Consider the following 18,067-nt stretch of genomic DNA (forward strand, 5'->3'; position numbering starts at 1 on the left):
ACAAATCAAATCTACCCTCAAAGCAGATGAATGATTATTGGTTGCCAGAAGCTTTTGTACACAGCAAATCTGTGATGATAGTGTTACCTGCATTCTGCAGCTGTGAAAACCCACCAACACAGTAATGATGTGAGAAAGCCAGGATTTATACTCTGATTTATGTGACTACAAATGTCTAGGCTCTTTCCTCTGTGCTACCATTCCTGAAAAGAGGGACTTTTGCGACCCATGGGCACATTTGAAATAATGTTTTGTAGATCCCGAAGCAATTTCTAAAAATGAATTTTAGAGTGCTTTCAATAACCAATGCTGAGTAGGAGCTAGTCTCTCCATTTCAGTGATGATAGAATTCATTTGAATTTGGAAGCCCCATCTCTTTAAAATTAAAAAAAAAAAAAGTAATATAGGCATACCTTGGAGATATTAGGAGTTCAGTTTCAGACTGCTGCAATAAAGCAAATATCAGAGTAAAGTGAGTCAAGTGAATTATTTGGCTTCCAGTGCATACAGCAGTTATGTTTATACCAAATTATACTCTAATAAGGGTACAGTAGCATTATGTCTAAAAAATGTACACATCCTAATTAAAAAAATACTTTACTGCTGAAAACATGCTCACCATCTCCTGAGCTTATGGCAAATCATCACAGATCACAGATCCCCGCTACAAATATGGTAATAATGGAACGTTTGAAATATTTCTAGAATTACCAAGGCCTGACACAGGCACACAAAGTGAGTGGATGCTGATGGGAAAATGGTGTCAGTAGATTTGCTCAACACGGGGTGGCCACAAACCTGCAATTTGCAAAAACCACAGTATCTGTGGAGCACGATACAACGGGGTGTGCCCGTATTATGGCTGACGGTGTTTTTCAAAGTGTGGGTCCTGAAACCCTTTGCGTTAGAATCACCCGGAGCTGGTATTGCCCCTTGACCTGGGTAAGAGGGATCCCCAGGGTCATGTAAGGCCCTGATCTGGCTCTCCTTCAGCCATACCCCTTCCTATAAGGCAAGGCGTCCCTGAAGAGTGATCACCCTCCTACCACATCATGCTCTGGTGCTCAGAACCCAGGAATTCCCACTAAACTCAAGGAATCATGACAAGGGCACTCATTCTCATCGTGGTGGAGCGAGATTTGTTCACATGGGTCAACGCAAGGCCCCTCACTCTGTGGGAGGGGCTAGGAGAAGGAAAGGAAAGGAATCCTGCAAGGGTAGGTCAGGGCACCTTTTTTGTCAAGGCCAGGGAATAGAACATCTGTTATTTAACAGTTTGTTTAACTTAAGTTTTTTAGAAGTTCATTTATTTATTTTGAGAAGGAGAGAAAAAATGAGCGGGGGAGGGGCAGGGAGAGAGGCGGGGTGGAAAGAGAGGATCCCCAGCAGGGTCCGCGCTGTCAGTGGCGTTAAATTTTAATGAATATATCGAAATAGGGGATGCTGCCTTCCTTTGTACTCTTGGCCGAGAGAACGGGCCTGGCCCACCCTGGGGGGCTGTTGGCATGCACATTCCCAGAGCCCATTCCAGACTTCTGCGTCAGAAGCTGGGGGGACAGGCGGGGGCCTGCACTTTAACCTGCTCCCCAGGCGATGCTCTCGCGCCCTAAGCTGAGAGCCAGGGCTGGAAGGTGACTCTGAGATCATGTCCAAAGTGCTCTGGCTGCTTCTTCGCAGGCTGGGGCTTCAGCATGGGCACCAATTACCACTTCCACAGCTGGCGGGTGTTTGTCATCATCTGCGCTCTGCCCTGCACCGTGTCCATGGTGGCCCTGAGGTTCATGCCAGAGAGCCCACGGTTCCTGCTGGAGGTGAGTCAGCACCCCCACCGCCCCCACCCCATGTGAAAGCCCTTTAGCCCGGCGTCCCCTCCTGCCTGCAGGTTGCAAACCACCCACTCTGTTGGCCGACCTGGCCCATCATTATGTCTGGCTTCACTGCCATCCGCGGTGGCCGCGCACCCTGGATCGCAGACTGTCAGGGGCGGAGGGGCGCAGGGGCTCCCCAAGTGCAGAGTGGGACAGGGCTCCCCCAGGCTGGGTGGCGGTGGAGGGGGCTTCTCGACGCTGCCTCCAGCCCCCACTCTCTCCAGAGGCTCTTGAAAGCGGTGGGGTGTTTTTTCAAGTGGCTGCAGCGAGATCTGTGGCAATACTTGTGTGGTTCCCAAGTCCATGAGGACTCTTGACCATCCAGACCATCTGAGAGTTTCTGCTGGTGTCTTGAGAGGAGAATCCTTCCAGCTCGGGGTGGGGCGGGGCACTTGGGCTTGTGGTGGTCAGACAGGGTGGGGCTGGCAGAGGAGAAATCTCTTCCACCCCCAATTCTGAGTCCACTTATGTGTCTCCTTCTAGATCTTTCTACAGAGTGATCAGCTTGTCAAATTCCCTTTTGTCCCATTGATCAGGGGCAGACACAGCAGGGGTTTTGTTGTTGTTGTTTGTTTGTTTTCGTTTTGTTTTAACCAGGGATATCTCAAAATACACCCTTTGTTGTGTATTAGTTTCAAAGGACTCTGTTACAAACCAAGTGGCTTAAAGTAACAGAAATTGTCTCACAGTTCTGGAGGCTGGAAGTCCAACATCAAGGTGTCAGCTGGGCCACGTTCCCTCTGAAGTCTGTAGGGCAGTCCTTCCTTGCGTCTTCCAGCTTCTGGTGCTTTGCCGGCAGTCGCTTGGCTCACGGCTGCCTCACTCCACTTCCTGCCCAGGTCATCCCAGGTGGTCTCCTGGTGTGTGTCTATATTCCTATGGCTGGCTTTTTATAAAGACTCTAGTCGAACCAGATTAGGGGCCCACGCTGCTCCAGGAGGACCTCGTCTTAATTACATCTACAGCAACCCTCTTTCCAAATAGGGTCATGTTCCAAGGTCCTGGGGTGGGAGGAACACAATTCAATTGTAACATATTGCTGCTTTGCTCTCCCTAGTCAGAGAGGAACGTGGCTCCCACTTAGTGGTCCATGCAATTTTTAAAAAAATGTTTGTTGGGGCGCCTGGGTGGCTTGGTCGGTTAAGCGTCCGACTTCGGCTCAGGCCATGATCTCACGGTCCGTGAGTTCGAGCCCCGCGTCGGGCTCTGTGCTGACAGCTCAGAGCCTGGAGCCTGTTTCAGATTCTGTGTCTCCCTCTCTCTCTGCCCCTCCCCTGTTCATGCTCTGTCTCTCTCTGTCTCAAAAATAAATAAATGTTAAAAAAAAAAAAAGTTAAAAAAAAAAAGTTTGTTTATTTTTGAGATCGAGAGCACCAGAGGGGTAGGAGCAGAGAGAGAGGGAGACAGAGGATTTGAAGCGGGCTCCACACTGTCAGCAGCAACCCCGACTCGGGGCTCAAACTCACAAACCGTGAGATCATGACCTAAACTGAACTCGGACACACAACCGACTGAGCCACCCGGATGCCCCAGCAGTCCATTCAACTTTACAACTAGGAGTGTTGTACTGTGTGATGGGAATAGTGTATAATGGAGTAATGTCTCACATTTTTTACAATTTTAAAAAAGTGTTTATTTTTGAGAGAGACAGAGCATGAGCGAGGGAGGGGCAGAGAGAGAGAGAGGGAGACACAGAATATGAAGCAGGCTCCAGGCTTGAGCTGTCAGCACAGAGCCCGACGCGGGGTTCGAACCCACGAACTACCGTGAGATCATGACCTGAGCCGAACTTGGACACTTAACCAACTGAGCCACCCAGGCGCCCCGAGTAGTGCCTCCCATTTGCACCTGGAAGGCGCTACCCTGTTATCCTTCCAAGATGGGCTGGGGGCGGACATTAGTCGTAGTCCTTCACGAGCCCTGGATGGCCGCGAGTCCCTGTCTAATCACCACACACTCAGATGCATAGGGTTTCCAGCCCTACTCAGCCACAGATTTCTCATTCCTCTATGCTTGCTTTAACCAGATGGGCAAACACGACGAAGCCTGGATGATCCTCAAGCAAGTGCATGACACCAACATGAGGGCGAAGGGGGCCCCCGAGAAGGTGTTCACGGTGAGTGTGTGGCATCTATGCCAACAAAGGGGGGGACTGCCCTTTTTCACTATTTTGTCTTGCTAAAAATTAATTTTATTCTATTATTATATTAATTGGACAAAGGAAGTATACAGTAAAACCCCTGACCTTCTGTGGGGATAAGCATATGTACATATATTTACATTGACATATTTTTAAGAGTACTCATAAGCATTCTGTCTGTTGTCTCAGAATTATCCTTTTTAAAACATGTTTATTTTTGAGAGACACAGAGAGAGAGAGAGAGAGAGAGAGAGAGAGAGCATGAGCAGGGGAGGGGCAGAGAGAGAGGGAGACACAGAATCCAAAGCAGACTCCAGGCTCTGAGCTGTCAGCACAAAGTTCAATGTGAGGCTCGAACCCACGAACCACGAGATCATGACCTGAGCTGAAGTCAGATGCTTAACCTACTGAGCCACCCAGGCACCGCACAGAATTATCCTTTTAATAAACATTAATGTTGGGAACATTAACACAGTTTCTCTGGGCATGTCCGGGAATACTAGAAATTTATTTACCCTGTTTTGTTACTTTGTTCCTGTTAACATTGTTGCAGTGACCCTTCTCACCCACGTGGTTGCTTCCCCTTCCAGTTCTGGGGTTGGTTTTCCAACTAGACTCCTAGAAATAAAATGACTGGCTCAAAAAGCACTAGGATTTTTATAGCTCTTGAGTTATCTTGCCAAATTACATTTCAGTCGGATTGTGCCAATCTAAGTGTTGCAAGCAACAGGAGAGCCGTTTCTCTTAGGCTGAATTTTGTTTCTTGCTGGTTTAATAAGGGAAGAACTTGCGAGCGTCAGTTTCCACGACGAAGATGTCCTGTTAGTTACCACGGTCTATGCTCCCCTGGCCAAGGTCTGTGGCCGGTGAGGGAGGAACGGCTCACTGAGGGTCTCTGAGCACCTGTTTGCATAACTTCCTTTCAGGCTGACTTCAAATCCATTTCCACAAGGAAGCCCTTCCCGGGGGAACCGCCTCCAGCTCTGATTCACTGCTTTCGCTTCTTTGGCCTCTGCCATCGATTCTGGACAGAACACTTGTCCTTGTTAACTGTTGCTTACAAGCCCCAAGGCTCAGGCAGGACCATGTGGTGGCTACGAATCCACAACCCAGAGCAAGACAGTCTGGGTCCAAATCCCAGTTTTGATACTTTCTAGCTGTGTGGGCTTAGGCAAGGCACTCTCTCTGCCTCAGTTTCCTTCTTGTGAAAAAAAACCCGATAATAATATCTGTAAATATGGTTATGGTAAGGATTGAATAAATGACCTAAGCCAGTATCTGCCTTGGAGCAGGGGCTACATAAGTGTTAATTATTATTGAAAAATGTTGTGACCTGTTATTTTTCATAAATTAAACCAAGCAATAAATGGCTGCTGTTCAATGGCCTGTTTCTGTTGATTCCAATGCTCCTAAAAATATCTAAAATATGACACCAGTGCTTTTATGACACACATTTATTAAGAAGCACGACTAACAGAAACACTCCAAGTGAAAGATGTTAAGGGCGCACATGGTCCTCCCAGGACCCCCACCCCTACCGCTGTCTGCGATGGGTTGTAATCCTGCAGGCGTGGACACCAGATGTTAGTGGGGCTCCCTGCCCACTGGGCGTGCTTGGGTCCGTCCTGCCCCCCCTCCCCATCCCCACCCATGCCCCAGACTGTTCTCCAAACTCCTGCTTATTCCTTAGAGACAGACACAAAGACATACACGTATAGACACACACACATTCAGACACACAGACACATGTATACAAACACACACACAGACACAAAGACACATGCACACACAGACAGACACAGACACACGTCATTTGTACCAGGCATTTGCGAGTTTAATAGCCTTCCTGACAATTTAGGAACTTCCTCACAGAGCACACAGCCTTCTTCCCCTTCCCCCCACTTTTCCTCCTGCTTTTTAGCCTTTTCTCTCTTTCCCCTGCCCTCCCTCTGGCTCATGCGCCACAGGTCACTGGTCTCTGTCATTCCCTGAGCTCTTAAGCAGTCTGTTGGTGTATTTACTCCAAGCAAACCCAGAGCCCTCCTGAGAGGTGTCTTGCTGGATGATTGCTCTCTGCCTCGTTTGTGCACCTGTCCCTGCCTTTCCCAGTAGCTGTAAACTCTTCCTGGCCTCCGTCTCACCCAGGTGGCCCTGCGGTATCTGACACACGGTGGCTTCCCTGACTGCTGCTTCTGGAAGGACCACTTCTAAATCAACCGTGTGGGTTTGCCAGACCAGGAGTGGTTTTTAGGAAGCAATCCCACATTCTCTCTTAACATGTTCAACCTTAAGCAGCCTAATTTTGAGGAAGGGGGTCTCAGCCTGGAAATCAATAAACCGGAAGCCTCTGGTTTCCAAAGGCAAAAACTCAGCCTTTCCCTCGTGCCCTAGAGCCCCTCACCTTGGGGATGGACGTGTATCTCGAGGAAGAGTTCAGGCCGGGATCCCTGAGTGGGGAGGTGGGTACTGTGACCCGTGGGCATTTTGTTACTCCAGCCCACATGCTGGTCCACGAGTCTTTAGGCATCACCCCTGCTTTTAGTAGTTTTCTTCTAACAGGAGAGAGAATTAAAAAGGTTGTGGCCTCAGCATTCCCTGCTGACTTTGTAATCCTCTTAATTATGTAGAAGTGAGTGAGTGGGTGGGCCAGGGGGAAAGAAAAGAAAGAACAACCAGAAAGTGCTGACAGGTCAGAGAGCAGTGGCAGTCGGGAGTGAACTCCAGCCGGATGGGGTTAACTGCTTTGGTCCCAAGTGCTCCCCGCAGCTAATGAAGGCGTGAGCAGGGGAGCGACAGATGCCGGGTCCTCGCTTTCGCCTTTGAGCTGCCAGGATTCAGGACACGCTACCCTAAAACATGGCACCTTGGCATATTGAGTGTCTTAAACTGAAGGAGTTTGGGAAAATGGCAGAGGCAGGAAGGTCACTCTGACCTCTCCCCACTCACCCTTCTTCCCTGGAACAGGTCGTTAATCTGCTGTGTGAAGTTACTGTCCCTGTACCAGGAGGAAAGAAGACATTCTTATCACCAGAGATGGGGGGGGAGGGATCACGAGAAGACTGTGTAAACAAACATTTGTTTGTAAATCAACGCTTTGGTCCCAGTTACTTCTTCACCATTTACTACCCTTAGCCCAAACCCCTTTGTCTTGTCAATTCTTAGAAAATTCCTTGGTTCCTGATCTAAAAGGAATAAAAGCTTTCTGCTCTGCTCACTTCTTCGTTCTCTTTGGAAGGCTCCCTGTACATGTTAAAATTCAATCGAATGTGTAGGTTTTTCTCCTGTTAATTTATCTTTGTCAGTTTAATTTTCACACCCAGCCTGGGATGCTAAGAGGGGTGAGGAAAACTTTCTGCTTCCCTACAAAGCCCTAGATTTCAGCCACCCCATTTACTGACTGCCTCCCAAGTTTCGGAACTGCCCCCTGGCAGGTGTCCCCAGTGAAATGTTCTGCACGGCTGGGGTGAACACAGGCTATGTCCTGATTTAGACCCAATCAAAGACAAGTATCCTAGTTAATTGTAAATTAGAGTAATTTTGCTTGAAGTTGTTAATACACTCAATCCCTAAATCCTTGGGGAATAGGGTGTTATTTTTTTCCCCTAGGAGCAACGAAGGGAAAAGATTGCATTTGAGTGTCCATCTTAATGCTTTGGAGTCTGATTTTTGATTGCTTCCTGATTTTGGTGTCAGCCTTCCTCTCTGACCTCTTTTGGCTGCAGCAAGGGCTCATGGTTTCCCTGCAGGTGTCTGATAACATGAAGCCCAGTTCTGTTGCAGGACCTGTGTGTTCACCCTCCTGTGTCCCCAGGCAGAGAGATTTGCAATGGACACACACCTGTGGATGGTTGGACACACCCAGGAGGCTCTCAGTGTGTTCATGTCCCTCCAATTTCAGGAAGATGCTTTTACCAGATTCTCAAAGGAGTGCCCGGCACTCCCCCAAGTTTAAGAATTACTGCTTTTAGGGTTTAGAAAAGCATAGCTGTGCTGTCCTCGACCTAGTGCTCAGAGTTAATGAGTCCATTGTCCATATCTGGGGTCTGATTTTTCCCTGTGGACTTCCAGCCCTGTCTCCTCACGTGTCCTCACGTTCTCAGATGGCTAAAGAAAGCGACGGAGACACTCTTGTGACTAAAACCTTTATCCCTAGACAAGTTTGTTGGAGAGGGTGATGGAAACTCTGAATTTTTTTTGAATGTTCTTCTGTTTTCCCCCTGAATATGTCTGCAAGCATGAACCTTGGCTAAAAAGAGTTTGTGTGGTTGGGAATCTCCCTAACATGATGGTTGGTTGTAGAATTCAGTGGTTGCTTTAAACATGGGTTAACTTGACAGACACTGTGTTGGTGAGTCAGGATTGCTCACAGGGGCTACCTGGTGACATTGGACAAGTCAACACTTTGCAGGGTGCTTGAGAGGGGTCACTGAGATATATAACCTTATCCCTACTCCGCATTTATTTGGTTTCTACCAGGAAAACCAGAGACAGCAAGGAGGACATGATTTCTTCCATTCTGCTGTGTTTTAAAAAATATCTTCAGTAGTGGGGCATCTGGCTCAATCAGTTAAGCCTCTGACTCTTTTTTTTTAATTTAAAAAATTTTTTATTTATTAAAAAAATTGTTTATTTTTGAGAGAGAAAGCACATGAGTAGGGAAGGGGCAGAGAGCGGGGGAAAGAGAGGATCTGAAGGGGGCTCTGTGCTGACAGCAGAGAGCCTGATGTGGGGCTCAAACTGAAAACCATGAGATTGTGACCTGGGCCACCCAGGTACCCCAAGCATCTGACTATTTATTTTGGCTCAGATCCTGATCTCACAGTTCGTGAGATTGAGCCCTGTATTAGGCTCTGCACTAACAGTGCCTAGGATTCTCTCTCTCTCTGCCTCTCCTCTCTCTCTCGGTCTCAAAATAAATAAATAAACATTAAAAAAATATCTTAAGTAGCAACACCTTCCCCAACACACACACACCATTGCTTATATGGGTCCTAGACTTCTGTGATGTTAATAGTTAATACCTATTAAGGATTGATTTGTGGATTTCAAGCTGGAGTCAACTCTAGTGTAGGCAAATCAGATACAGATGGGAATTCAGTGTAGTATGTCTGACGAATATAAATTTCTCAAAAGCATGATCTAATGAAAAGATGGGTTCATCTTGTCTGCGGTAGGACGTACCTGTCTGGGAAAGAGCCCTAAGAGAGGCCATGTCCATCTTTGGTTAAGATCACTGAACTAGAGGGTCATCAAAGGGTCCCATAGCCCTTGATAATGTACGTAAAGTCAGTTACACTAAATGAAACATTGAAAAGTGTGACACAAAGCGGGGTTAAGATTGTCTCCATCGTCTTTGTTTTGCAGGTGTCCCACATCAAAACTCCCAAGCAAATGGATGAATTCATTGAGATCCAAAGTTCAACAGGAACTTGGTACCAGCGCTGGCTGGTCAGGTTCAAGACCACTTTCAAGCAGGTATGCCTGGGAACATGCAGGAGATGAGAGGGAGTAGGCAAGCTGTAACTTCGGTGGATGAAGGATAAAGACCCTGAATGCCCCCATCAACCTAAGGCAGTGTGATGGGAGGAAGTACCTTGGACGGGCATGTTTGGGACGTAGCCCATGCCAGCTTCTCACTCCCTGGGTGACTTGAACCACAAACTCTCTAAACCTTAGTGCTTTTCTTCGCTCTTCCTCCCCAAAGAAGAGATTTTGAATGCAGGTGCAACGTCTACTCTTAGTAAACATCCTTCTCTCTAGCATCTTCTTTTTACATAATTCAGAGGAAGAAAGGAGTGAATGAAATAGAAGATTCCTTGAAGTGTGTTGGAGATTTCTGAGAAAGTCTCTGTGTAGAGCAAGGCCATTTCTCTGGAGAAGTGACTTCTCTAGTCAAGTCGCTGTCGAGCACTGAGGCAGCCAATGACCTTCGTTTTGAACGGCTGTTAAATGTTGGGAATATCACCCGTTCCCACACGCAGGGAGCAGAACTCACTACTCAAGGTTATTCAGTGTCTCAGAATCCCAACTCAGTGTGCTTTTGATGACATGTGTGGAATATTGTCATGTTCCCAGGAAGGATGCTCTAGGACTGTTATGTTGGAGGCTGAGGCCAGGCAGTGAGAAGAGAAGAGGCTTTCTTTGTTATTTGAACAGCGTTGCTGCTTCTAGGAGACCGTGGTTCCTCATTCTCTTGTGGGTTCCTTGCGAATTTATCAGAACATCTTAGAAATGAGATCTTCCAGGTCACAAGTCCCTTGCTTTAATAACTTTTCTCTGTGTGGGTTACAGGTCTGGGATAATGCTATGTACTGCGTGATGGGACCCTACAGGATGAACACACTGATTCTGGCCGTGGTCTGGTTCACCATGGCTTTAAGGTAAATTTTGTCTTGCTTAACCTCCTTAATTTCCCTGTGCAAGTGCCTCATCTATAAACTGAAGATTACAATTAGTTCTAACACATAGAGTCTGGATGCTTTTGGCTGCAAGTAACAGGCAACCCATTCTAGTAGCTTCTACAACAAGGGCATGTCTTCTCCTTTGTAACAAGAATTCCATAGAGAGGCAGGCTCTAGGTGGCATTTCAGCCTCAGGCTATAGTTCTCCTGGTGATGGCCAGATGCCTGACCTCTTCTTGGCATCCCGTCAACAATGGGGGTGGGGCGCCTGGGTGGCTTAGTGGGTTAAGCGTCCAACTTTGGCTCAGGTCGTGACCTCAGGGTTTGTGAGTCCGAGCCCTGCGTCGGGCTCTGTGCTGACCGCTCAGCCTGGAGCCGGCTCTGGATTCTGTGTCTCCCATTCTCTCTACCCCTCCCCTGCTCATGCTTTGTATCTCTCTGTCTCAAAAATAAATAAACATTAAAAAAATTAAAACAAAACAAACAAAAACACCAATGGGAAAATGTTCCAAGGAGGAAGAGGCTGCCTCTCTCTGAGCTCCTGCTTTTATTTTCAATTTTTTAAAATGTTTATTTATTTTTGAGAGAGAGAGAGAGACAGAGAGAGAGAGACAGAGTGTGAGCAGGGGAGGGGCAGAGAGAGAAGGAGACACGGAATCCGAAGCGGGCTCCAGGCTCTGAGCTGGCAGCACAGAGCCCGACGCGGGGCTCAGACTCACGGACCGTGAAATCATGACCTGAGCCGAAGTCGGACGCTTAACCAACTGAGCCACCCAGGCACCCCCCGAGCTTCTCTTTTTAACAGCAAGGAATGCTTTCTCAGTAGTACACCCCCCTCCCCAGCAGCCTTTCTCTCTGCTTTATTAGCCAGATGTGTCACACACCTACTGCCTAACTAATCACTGGCAAAGGGGATGTGATTTACCAGGGATTTCAGACTAGTCAGGATTGGCCTCTGAGCTAAAGATACCATTGCTGCTGAAACAAAATCTAGCTTCTGTTCTTGAGGAACAAGCAGGGAACAAGGCCTGAGTAGGCGGCCATCAGTGGCACTGTGATTTTAAATAGATAAAACAGTGAAACATTGCAATAATGTCCCCCCCCCAATAAGGAAAATCGAATGTAACAGGATTGGTGATTAGCTGGCTCCTCTCTTAACTGGTAGGTTCTCATCCCTGTCATTTCATGCCCCTCCAAATATAATGACCCTCTTTATGCCACTTCAGCCATTTACCGCATTGTGAGGCTACTTACTGTAGGTAGAAAGTGCTTGCAGTAGTTTCTGGCACTTAATAAGTGCTCAATAAATTGCTGTTATCAGCAAGAAACTTTCAATGAGATTTTAAACTTCCGTTTGTGAAATTGCTTTGTTCACCGTCACTTGTACCCAAAGGAAATTAAAGGGGGTCTATTAGCTCTTTGACTCATGGAGGAACATGGCGAGACCTACTTTCTCTCCATACCTATTCATGGAGACCCGAATAGGTAAAGCTAGAACGTAAACCAGACCCTATTCCCCCCCACTTCCTCTGTCTAAATGAGAAGGAAACATTTGAGAAGCTAAAGATAGTAAACACAAGGATTCAATTCTCTGATAGTTCTAAAATAGGTCTTATTTATATTTACTTACATCTGATTTAATTTTGTTGAACAGGCAATGCATTTCAAATGTTGAAACAACAGAGAGGTATAGACATAGTTTCTCATTCTTATTTCTTCTTCATTTCTTTATTTTCTTTATTTATTCTTTATTTAAAGGAACACACATCTGCTTTTCGCACTCAACAGTATATTCGATACATTTGTCATCCCAGTAAATGGAGATAGTCTTACCTCTTGCTTCACAGTTTTGGATTCCTGTTTTTGCTCCTGCCTAACGGAGTTGGCCAAGACCTAAGATGTGGTGTTAAACAGTGGTGGGGATAATAGGTGTCCTGGTCTTGTTTCTGATGTTAGTGAGAGTACCTTTACCATTTCCTTTTTGAACTGAGATGTGTATCTTCTTATGTGTTAAGGAAGTGCCCACCGGTTCCCAATCTATTGGTGTTTCTTTAAGTCAGGAATGACATTTTTAAAAAAGTCACATGGCTTTTCAGCATCTATGGAGATGGTTATGATTTTTTCCTTAGATCTGTTCGTGTGATGAGTGATAATACTGGAGTTTCTAATCATGAACCATATTCATACATTTAAAATGAGCTTGATTTACACCAGCCTAGGAATGTGGACTCTGATCATGAAGGCACAAAGCATGTTGCTGCTCGAATGTGCTGTCTTCTCTATTACAGCTACTATGGACTGACGGTTTGGTTCCCTGATATGATTCGGTATTTTCAAGACGTAGAATACAAGTCCAAAATGAAGGTGTTTGTCGGTGAGCACGTATACGATGCCACCATCAACTTCACGATGGAGAATCAGATTCACCGACGCGGGAAACTTGTGAACGACAAGTAAGTGAGAGACCACAGACTCTCCCCGGATCAAGGTGATAGTCTGCGGGGACTGTTCTTGGCAGGGGGGCCATTGGAAAGAGAATTCAATATGGCAGGAGGATGAGCTCCGAGGCTATTGTAGTACCATGGCTTTACTCTGTTGCCAGAGATATAATGAGGCATCCTGGGGCTCTGTGTGGTGCTGGCCTCCAGTCATCCCTAATCTCCTGGCTAGAGGCTGATTCATCCAAGGATGGGGACGTTTGACTGAGGAGAGGCAATCAGACCACTTTTCCTGAGACCTCACACCTTTAATGGAGATGCCCACAGGGCTGTGGCCTCTTACCCTCTCAACCCAGAGGGTTGAGATCCCTATGCCAAACCAATGTCTGGTTTTGAGGTTTTTCTTTGAGTTTGGAAGTTCTCTAGAAGCGACTCCAGATGCTGATATGATGCTATCTTATATGATTCTTTCATCTAATATTACCTCTGAGGGTGGGTCTGCATGGCTCACTGCCATAAAGAGGGGCAAAAGCAGTGCTGTCTTGCAAGAATCCACATCTTTGTGGGGCTGTCTCATCAATCCCTTTTACTTCTCTTCCCATTCCTGGGACCAGTGACATGGACCGTCCCCCGCACTGGGCTTTAAGAATGCCTCTTTGAGGCCGGTCTCTGCAGGCCCCCAGATGGGTCCAGGACAGTACATTAAAGCTGACCCCAGACCACATGATTTACTCAGCTGAACGTTTACTCTGTTTCCCTTCCTGAATTGCACTTTGCAGGCTCATCAAGCCAGGCTGCATGGTGGCACTAGAAATACCCAGGTAGTTCAGTGTCAGTGATGTAAACTGCTCCATATTTACCACCTCTGTACAAGGTTTGACACCAAGAATTCTGCCCTGCGGTGCATGGGGTCCCACGGTCCCTGTGCCCAGCTAAGCATCTGAGAGAAGTGGCCCTGGCCATCAGTCAGCCACACTGGGAGAGGAGCCTGTGTCTGGGTGCAGTCCAGGGAGGATAGGAGGATGTCTGCTGCAGGCTAGCCTGGATTGCTCTGATAGGCTGCCCCTTAGCAAACATTCGCTGCTCTTTAGGATGAGACAGAGAGTGTCAGATGAAAAGGGGAATATTATTTCTACAAATATGAGACCTTTGGGGAAGAAGGTTAGGACCAAGCATGAGTGGACAAGGAATTCAGACTTTCAGATGATGTGTTTAAAAAAAATTATTAATTTTTTTTCAAGAGAGAGAGAGAAGGAGAGAGAGGGGAGGGATAGAGAGAGAGAAAATCTTGGTGCGCCTGGGTGGCTCAGTCGGTTAGGTGTCCGACTCTTGGTTTCAGCTCAGGTCATAATCTCACAGTTTCATGAGTTCAAGCCCCACGTCTGGCTCTGTGCTGCAGTGTGGAGCCTGCTTGGGGTTCTCTCTCTGCCTTTCTCTCTGTCCCTCCCCCACTCTGTCTCTGTCTCTCTCAAAATAAATAAACTTAAAAAAGGAAAAAAAAAACCTTAAAAAAAAGAAAAGCTCAAACGGGCTCCATGCTCTGCTCAGAGCCCGCCACGGGGCTTGATCTCATGACCTTGGGATCGTGGCCTGAGCCCAAATCAGGAGGTGGTTGTTCAGCCTGATGGCCACCCAGGCGCCCCATAGATGATGTTTGTTTAAATGCAGAAGTCCGGTCACAAACATCTACACACTTACTGCCCACGCATGCATATGGCCTCTGTGCAGACACTTCAGTCACTGAAATCTGCTGAGAGTGGTCACTCCAGCGATGGCAGCTAGTGGGGATGGACGGCAGTTACCCCGGGATTTCTCACTCTCAGGGCTCTTTGCTGTTAAGTCAGGCGACTTTGTGCTGACGTTGCCAAGGAAGAAATGTTGCCCTTGCTTTATAAGAACTCTTTGTAAGTGTTGGAAACTAAGGGACATTACGGATGGCCAGATGTCACCCATGATGTGACACCATTCCCTGCACAGACCGAGTCAGTAAAAAAGACCTCATTTATGAAGTTTCCAATGTTCATTGATATTCTATTGTGATGTTAGTAGTAGTGACCATAGTATGACATGGCTAATGAGGCTTATAAGCATAACATGACCGTTGACATGATGAAGCATTTCTATGTGCTGGCAGCTGCCTTAAGTGCTTTATATAGACTATTGCATTTGATAGTTTGTTTATTTATTATTATTTTTTAATGTTTATTTTTGAGAGAGAGAGAGAGCGAGCGCATGAGCGGGGGAGGGGCAGAGAGAGAGGGACACACAAAGAATCCCAAGCAGGCTCCAGGCTCTAAGGTGTCAGCACAGAGCCTGATGCAGGACTCGAACCCATGGACCGCAAGATCATGACCTGAGCCCAAGTCAGACACTTAACCGACTGAGCCACCCAGGTGCCCCTAGACTATTACATTTAATCCTCACAAAAATGATGGAACCCTTCAGGAGGTAAGGAATATGCTTGGGGGTACAGAAACTCAGAGAGGCTGACTGGCTTGCCCAAGTCACGCATCCAGCGTAAATAGAACAGTCGGACTTCGATCCCAGACCCTTGGTTAACTCCAGATAGTGTCTCACTGGGAAACTCTCCATTCCCACAGAGGCCCTGTGTCACATGGTATTTTCTGCATTGAAAAGTTCATTGCAATGCCAGAAGCCTCATGGTTTGCAACAGGCTGGTTTTAGAGTTCTTAGACTTAGGTACATAGAAAATGGGAACTTCTGATCCACTCAGTTTTTCTAAACTTTCTCAGCCTCCGGAAACTTGTGTCAAGCTTCCGGGTGGGAGTGAGGAGGAAGCCAGGGTTCATGAAAGCAGTGATCTCCAATGGACTCAGGACCCTAGGGGACCATACAGTTATTGCCAAGGGTCTGAGAATACATAGGCATGCCAAGCATTGTCTGAGAATGGATGTAAACATTCCACATGCACAGATATGCTGCCATATTTCTACATTTCAAGAGCACGTGGCTATTTTTGTGTAATTAGTAAAATATAAATTCCTTCAAAAGTAGCGGTGAGTTCATTTTAACTTGACATTTATATGTTTTTTAACCAGTGGATCCTAAAAGTAGCCTGCTATCACGTGAAGCCCATATTTTTTACTCCCAGCAAATTGTTTGAATGAATATAAAGGGGGTTTTTTAACTTGGAAGATTAGGAACATTGAAACTGATCTAAGAAATGAAGGAACCTGATTTCTTTTCTTGGATTTTGCTGCCACCTGCCGGTCGTACAGTAGAAGACCCCTCATCTTTGAAAACCCCAAGCCTCTTCTGAGAGTTAACTGCTGCTCTCTAGCTTGGGTGGGACACTTCTCCAATCCGCACTTTGCTGATTTTATCCACATTTTGCTAATTTAAAATTTAGATAGAAATTATTTACTTTACTGACTACCCCACATGGGGGAAACCCACAGGCTTTGTCAATAAAAGAGAACCTCTTGAAACCTGAACTTCATCCTGCTGAAAGACCATCTCTGGCACCAAGAAGAAACCAAAGTATACACAGATCAGTTTTGGCCGGTCCCCCAAGCACCATCTGCAGCCTCCTGGTGCATCTAATGGGATCAGGGGGCTCTGAGTTCTCACACCGCTTTTGTGGTAGAACTCATGAGTTTTTGGAAAGTGCAAGAAAGTCAAGAGAAAAAGTTTGTATTCTAAACCCTGAGCCAAAATGTCAGGCCAGGCTTCTCGTACTGTTAATTGAAAGGAGGATAGCGTTTTGCCCCAGAGCATGTGTAAAGTAATTAATTAATTAACTTACCCTTTCCAATGGGAAGGAATTTCTGCTTGGCGGGTCTCCTTTCTGGGAGGGTTAGGACCGGGGAAGGAGATTATACAAGACAATCAGCCAGGGGAAAAAATAGGAGAAAAGCTATCAGACTCAACACCCAAAAAGCAAATAATCCAGTGAAGAAATGGATGGAAGACACGAACAGACATTTTTCCAAAGAAGACATCCAGATGGCTAACAGACACATGAAAAGATGCTCAACATCACTCATCATCAGAGAAATACAAATCAAAGCCACAATGAGATACCATCTAATGAATTCTAATGGAAGGTCAGGGGGTTGATCTCTGAAATAAGGCAGCTAGTGTAGCAGAAAAGAGAAGGTTGGTTTCATGCATCACACTGAGGTGAAACCCACACTGTTCAAAGCTCCTTGTAGTGAGGCATGCATAAGAAATTTCTTCAGCTGCAGGGGTCTGTTTCAGGGCAGTGAAGGTCCGTGAACTTCCAAAGGCTGGGAAATGTGTAAATGCACCTTCTGGCTTCTGGGTCTGAGGAAGAAGCTTAAGGGACTAGGTTCCAAGTCTATACGCATCAGAGACTAGCCAAACCCTCTCTGACCTGTGTAAGCCTCCAATTCCATATCTGAGCACCGTAATGTTGAGATATAAAACATACATCATGGTTCAGAGTTGATAAAATTGCTCAGTGTAAAATTTTGTAATTTAATGTAGGCCCTGCCTAGTTCTTTGTGGAGACCCTTCCAGGATATTTTATAACTTAATTGGCTTCTGAAAATGGGTTTGCTTTCTCCCCATCAAACATTTACACAGGTTATTGCAAATAAATAGAGATCCTATTGATTTTGGGGTGTTTATCTGGTATCTAACTAAGCTCTTTTATTAGTCCTAACAGTTTCCCTTTGCTATTGTTATATGATGTCATCATTTGCAAATAACAATTGTTCTGTCTCCTTTCTTTTTAATTCCATTGTGAAATACATCAAATATGTGGAGAATGGAGAATAATGCCAACAACCCTATTCAGAGCACCTAACATTATAAAATCATAAACTAGGCTATATTTACTCCAGATTTTAAAATAGATTAAATATTACTCACTCTGTGTCACTTGGTGCGATCCTTCCCTCTCCCAAAGCATGATGATCACCATTGCTTTTTTAAAAAAATTTTTAAATGTTTATTTATTTCTGAGAGAGAGAGAGCACAAGCAGGGGAGGGGCAGGGAGAGAGGGAGACACAGAATCCAAAGCAGGCTCCAGGCTCTGAGCTGTCAGCACAGAGCCCGATGAGAGGCTTAAACCCACGAACTGCGAGATCATGACCTGACCTGAAGTTGGATGCTCAACTGACTAAGCCACCCAGGTGCCCCACGATCACCATTGTTAATAAATTTGGTGTGTTATATTCGTGAGTGTTTTTATATTTTTCCCATGTGTTTATATATCTACAAACATTGTACAG

The 18,067-nt window shown here is 46.1% G+C and overlaps 1 protein-coding gene across 5 annotated transcripts in view; it reads left to right on the top strand.

Annotated features, from left to right (window-relative positions):
- SV2B (synaptic vesicle glycoprotein 2B) overlaps nucleotides 1-18,067 on the top strand; it is a 215,436-nt gene that overhangs the window by 170,786 nt on the left and 26,583 nt on the right. For all 5 annotated transcript variants that reach the window (XR_006203348.1, XR_006203347.1, XR_006203349.1 and 2 more), the window contains exons 5-9: nucleotides 1,678-1,811; nucleotides 3,895-3,984; nucleotides 9,373-9,483; nucleotides 10,300-10,388; nucleotides 12,698-12,862. Coding sequence is in view for 1 of the 5 variants with exons in the window: in XM_042941075.1 (XP_042797009.1) it covers nucleotides 1,678-1,811; nucleotides 3,895-3,984; nucleotides 9,373-9,483; nucleotides 10,300-10,388; nucleotides 12,698-12,862 (589 nt within the window). In the remaining 4 variants the exon portion in view is untranslated. The remainder of the gene's footprint in view (nucleotides 1-1,677; nucleotides 1,812-3,894; nucleotides 3,985-9,372; nucleotides 9,484-10,299; nucleotides 10,389-12,697; nucleotides 12,863-18,067) is intronic.

This window comes from Panthera leo, chromosome B3 (genome assembly GCF_018350215.1).
Source record: "Panthera leo isolate Ple1 chromosome B3, P.leo_Ple1_pat1.1, whole genome shotgun sequence".
Classification (NCBI taxonomy): domain Eukaryota; kingdom Metazoa; phylum Chordata; class Mammalia; order Carnivora; family Felidae; genus Panthera; species Panthera leo.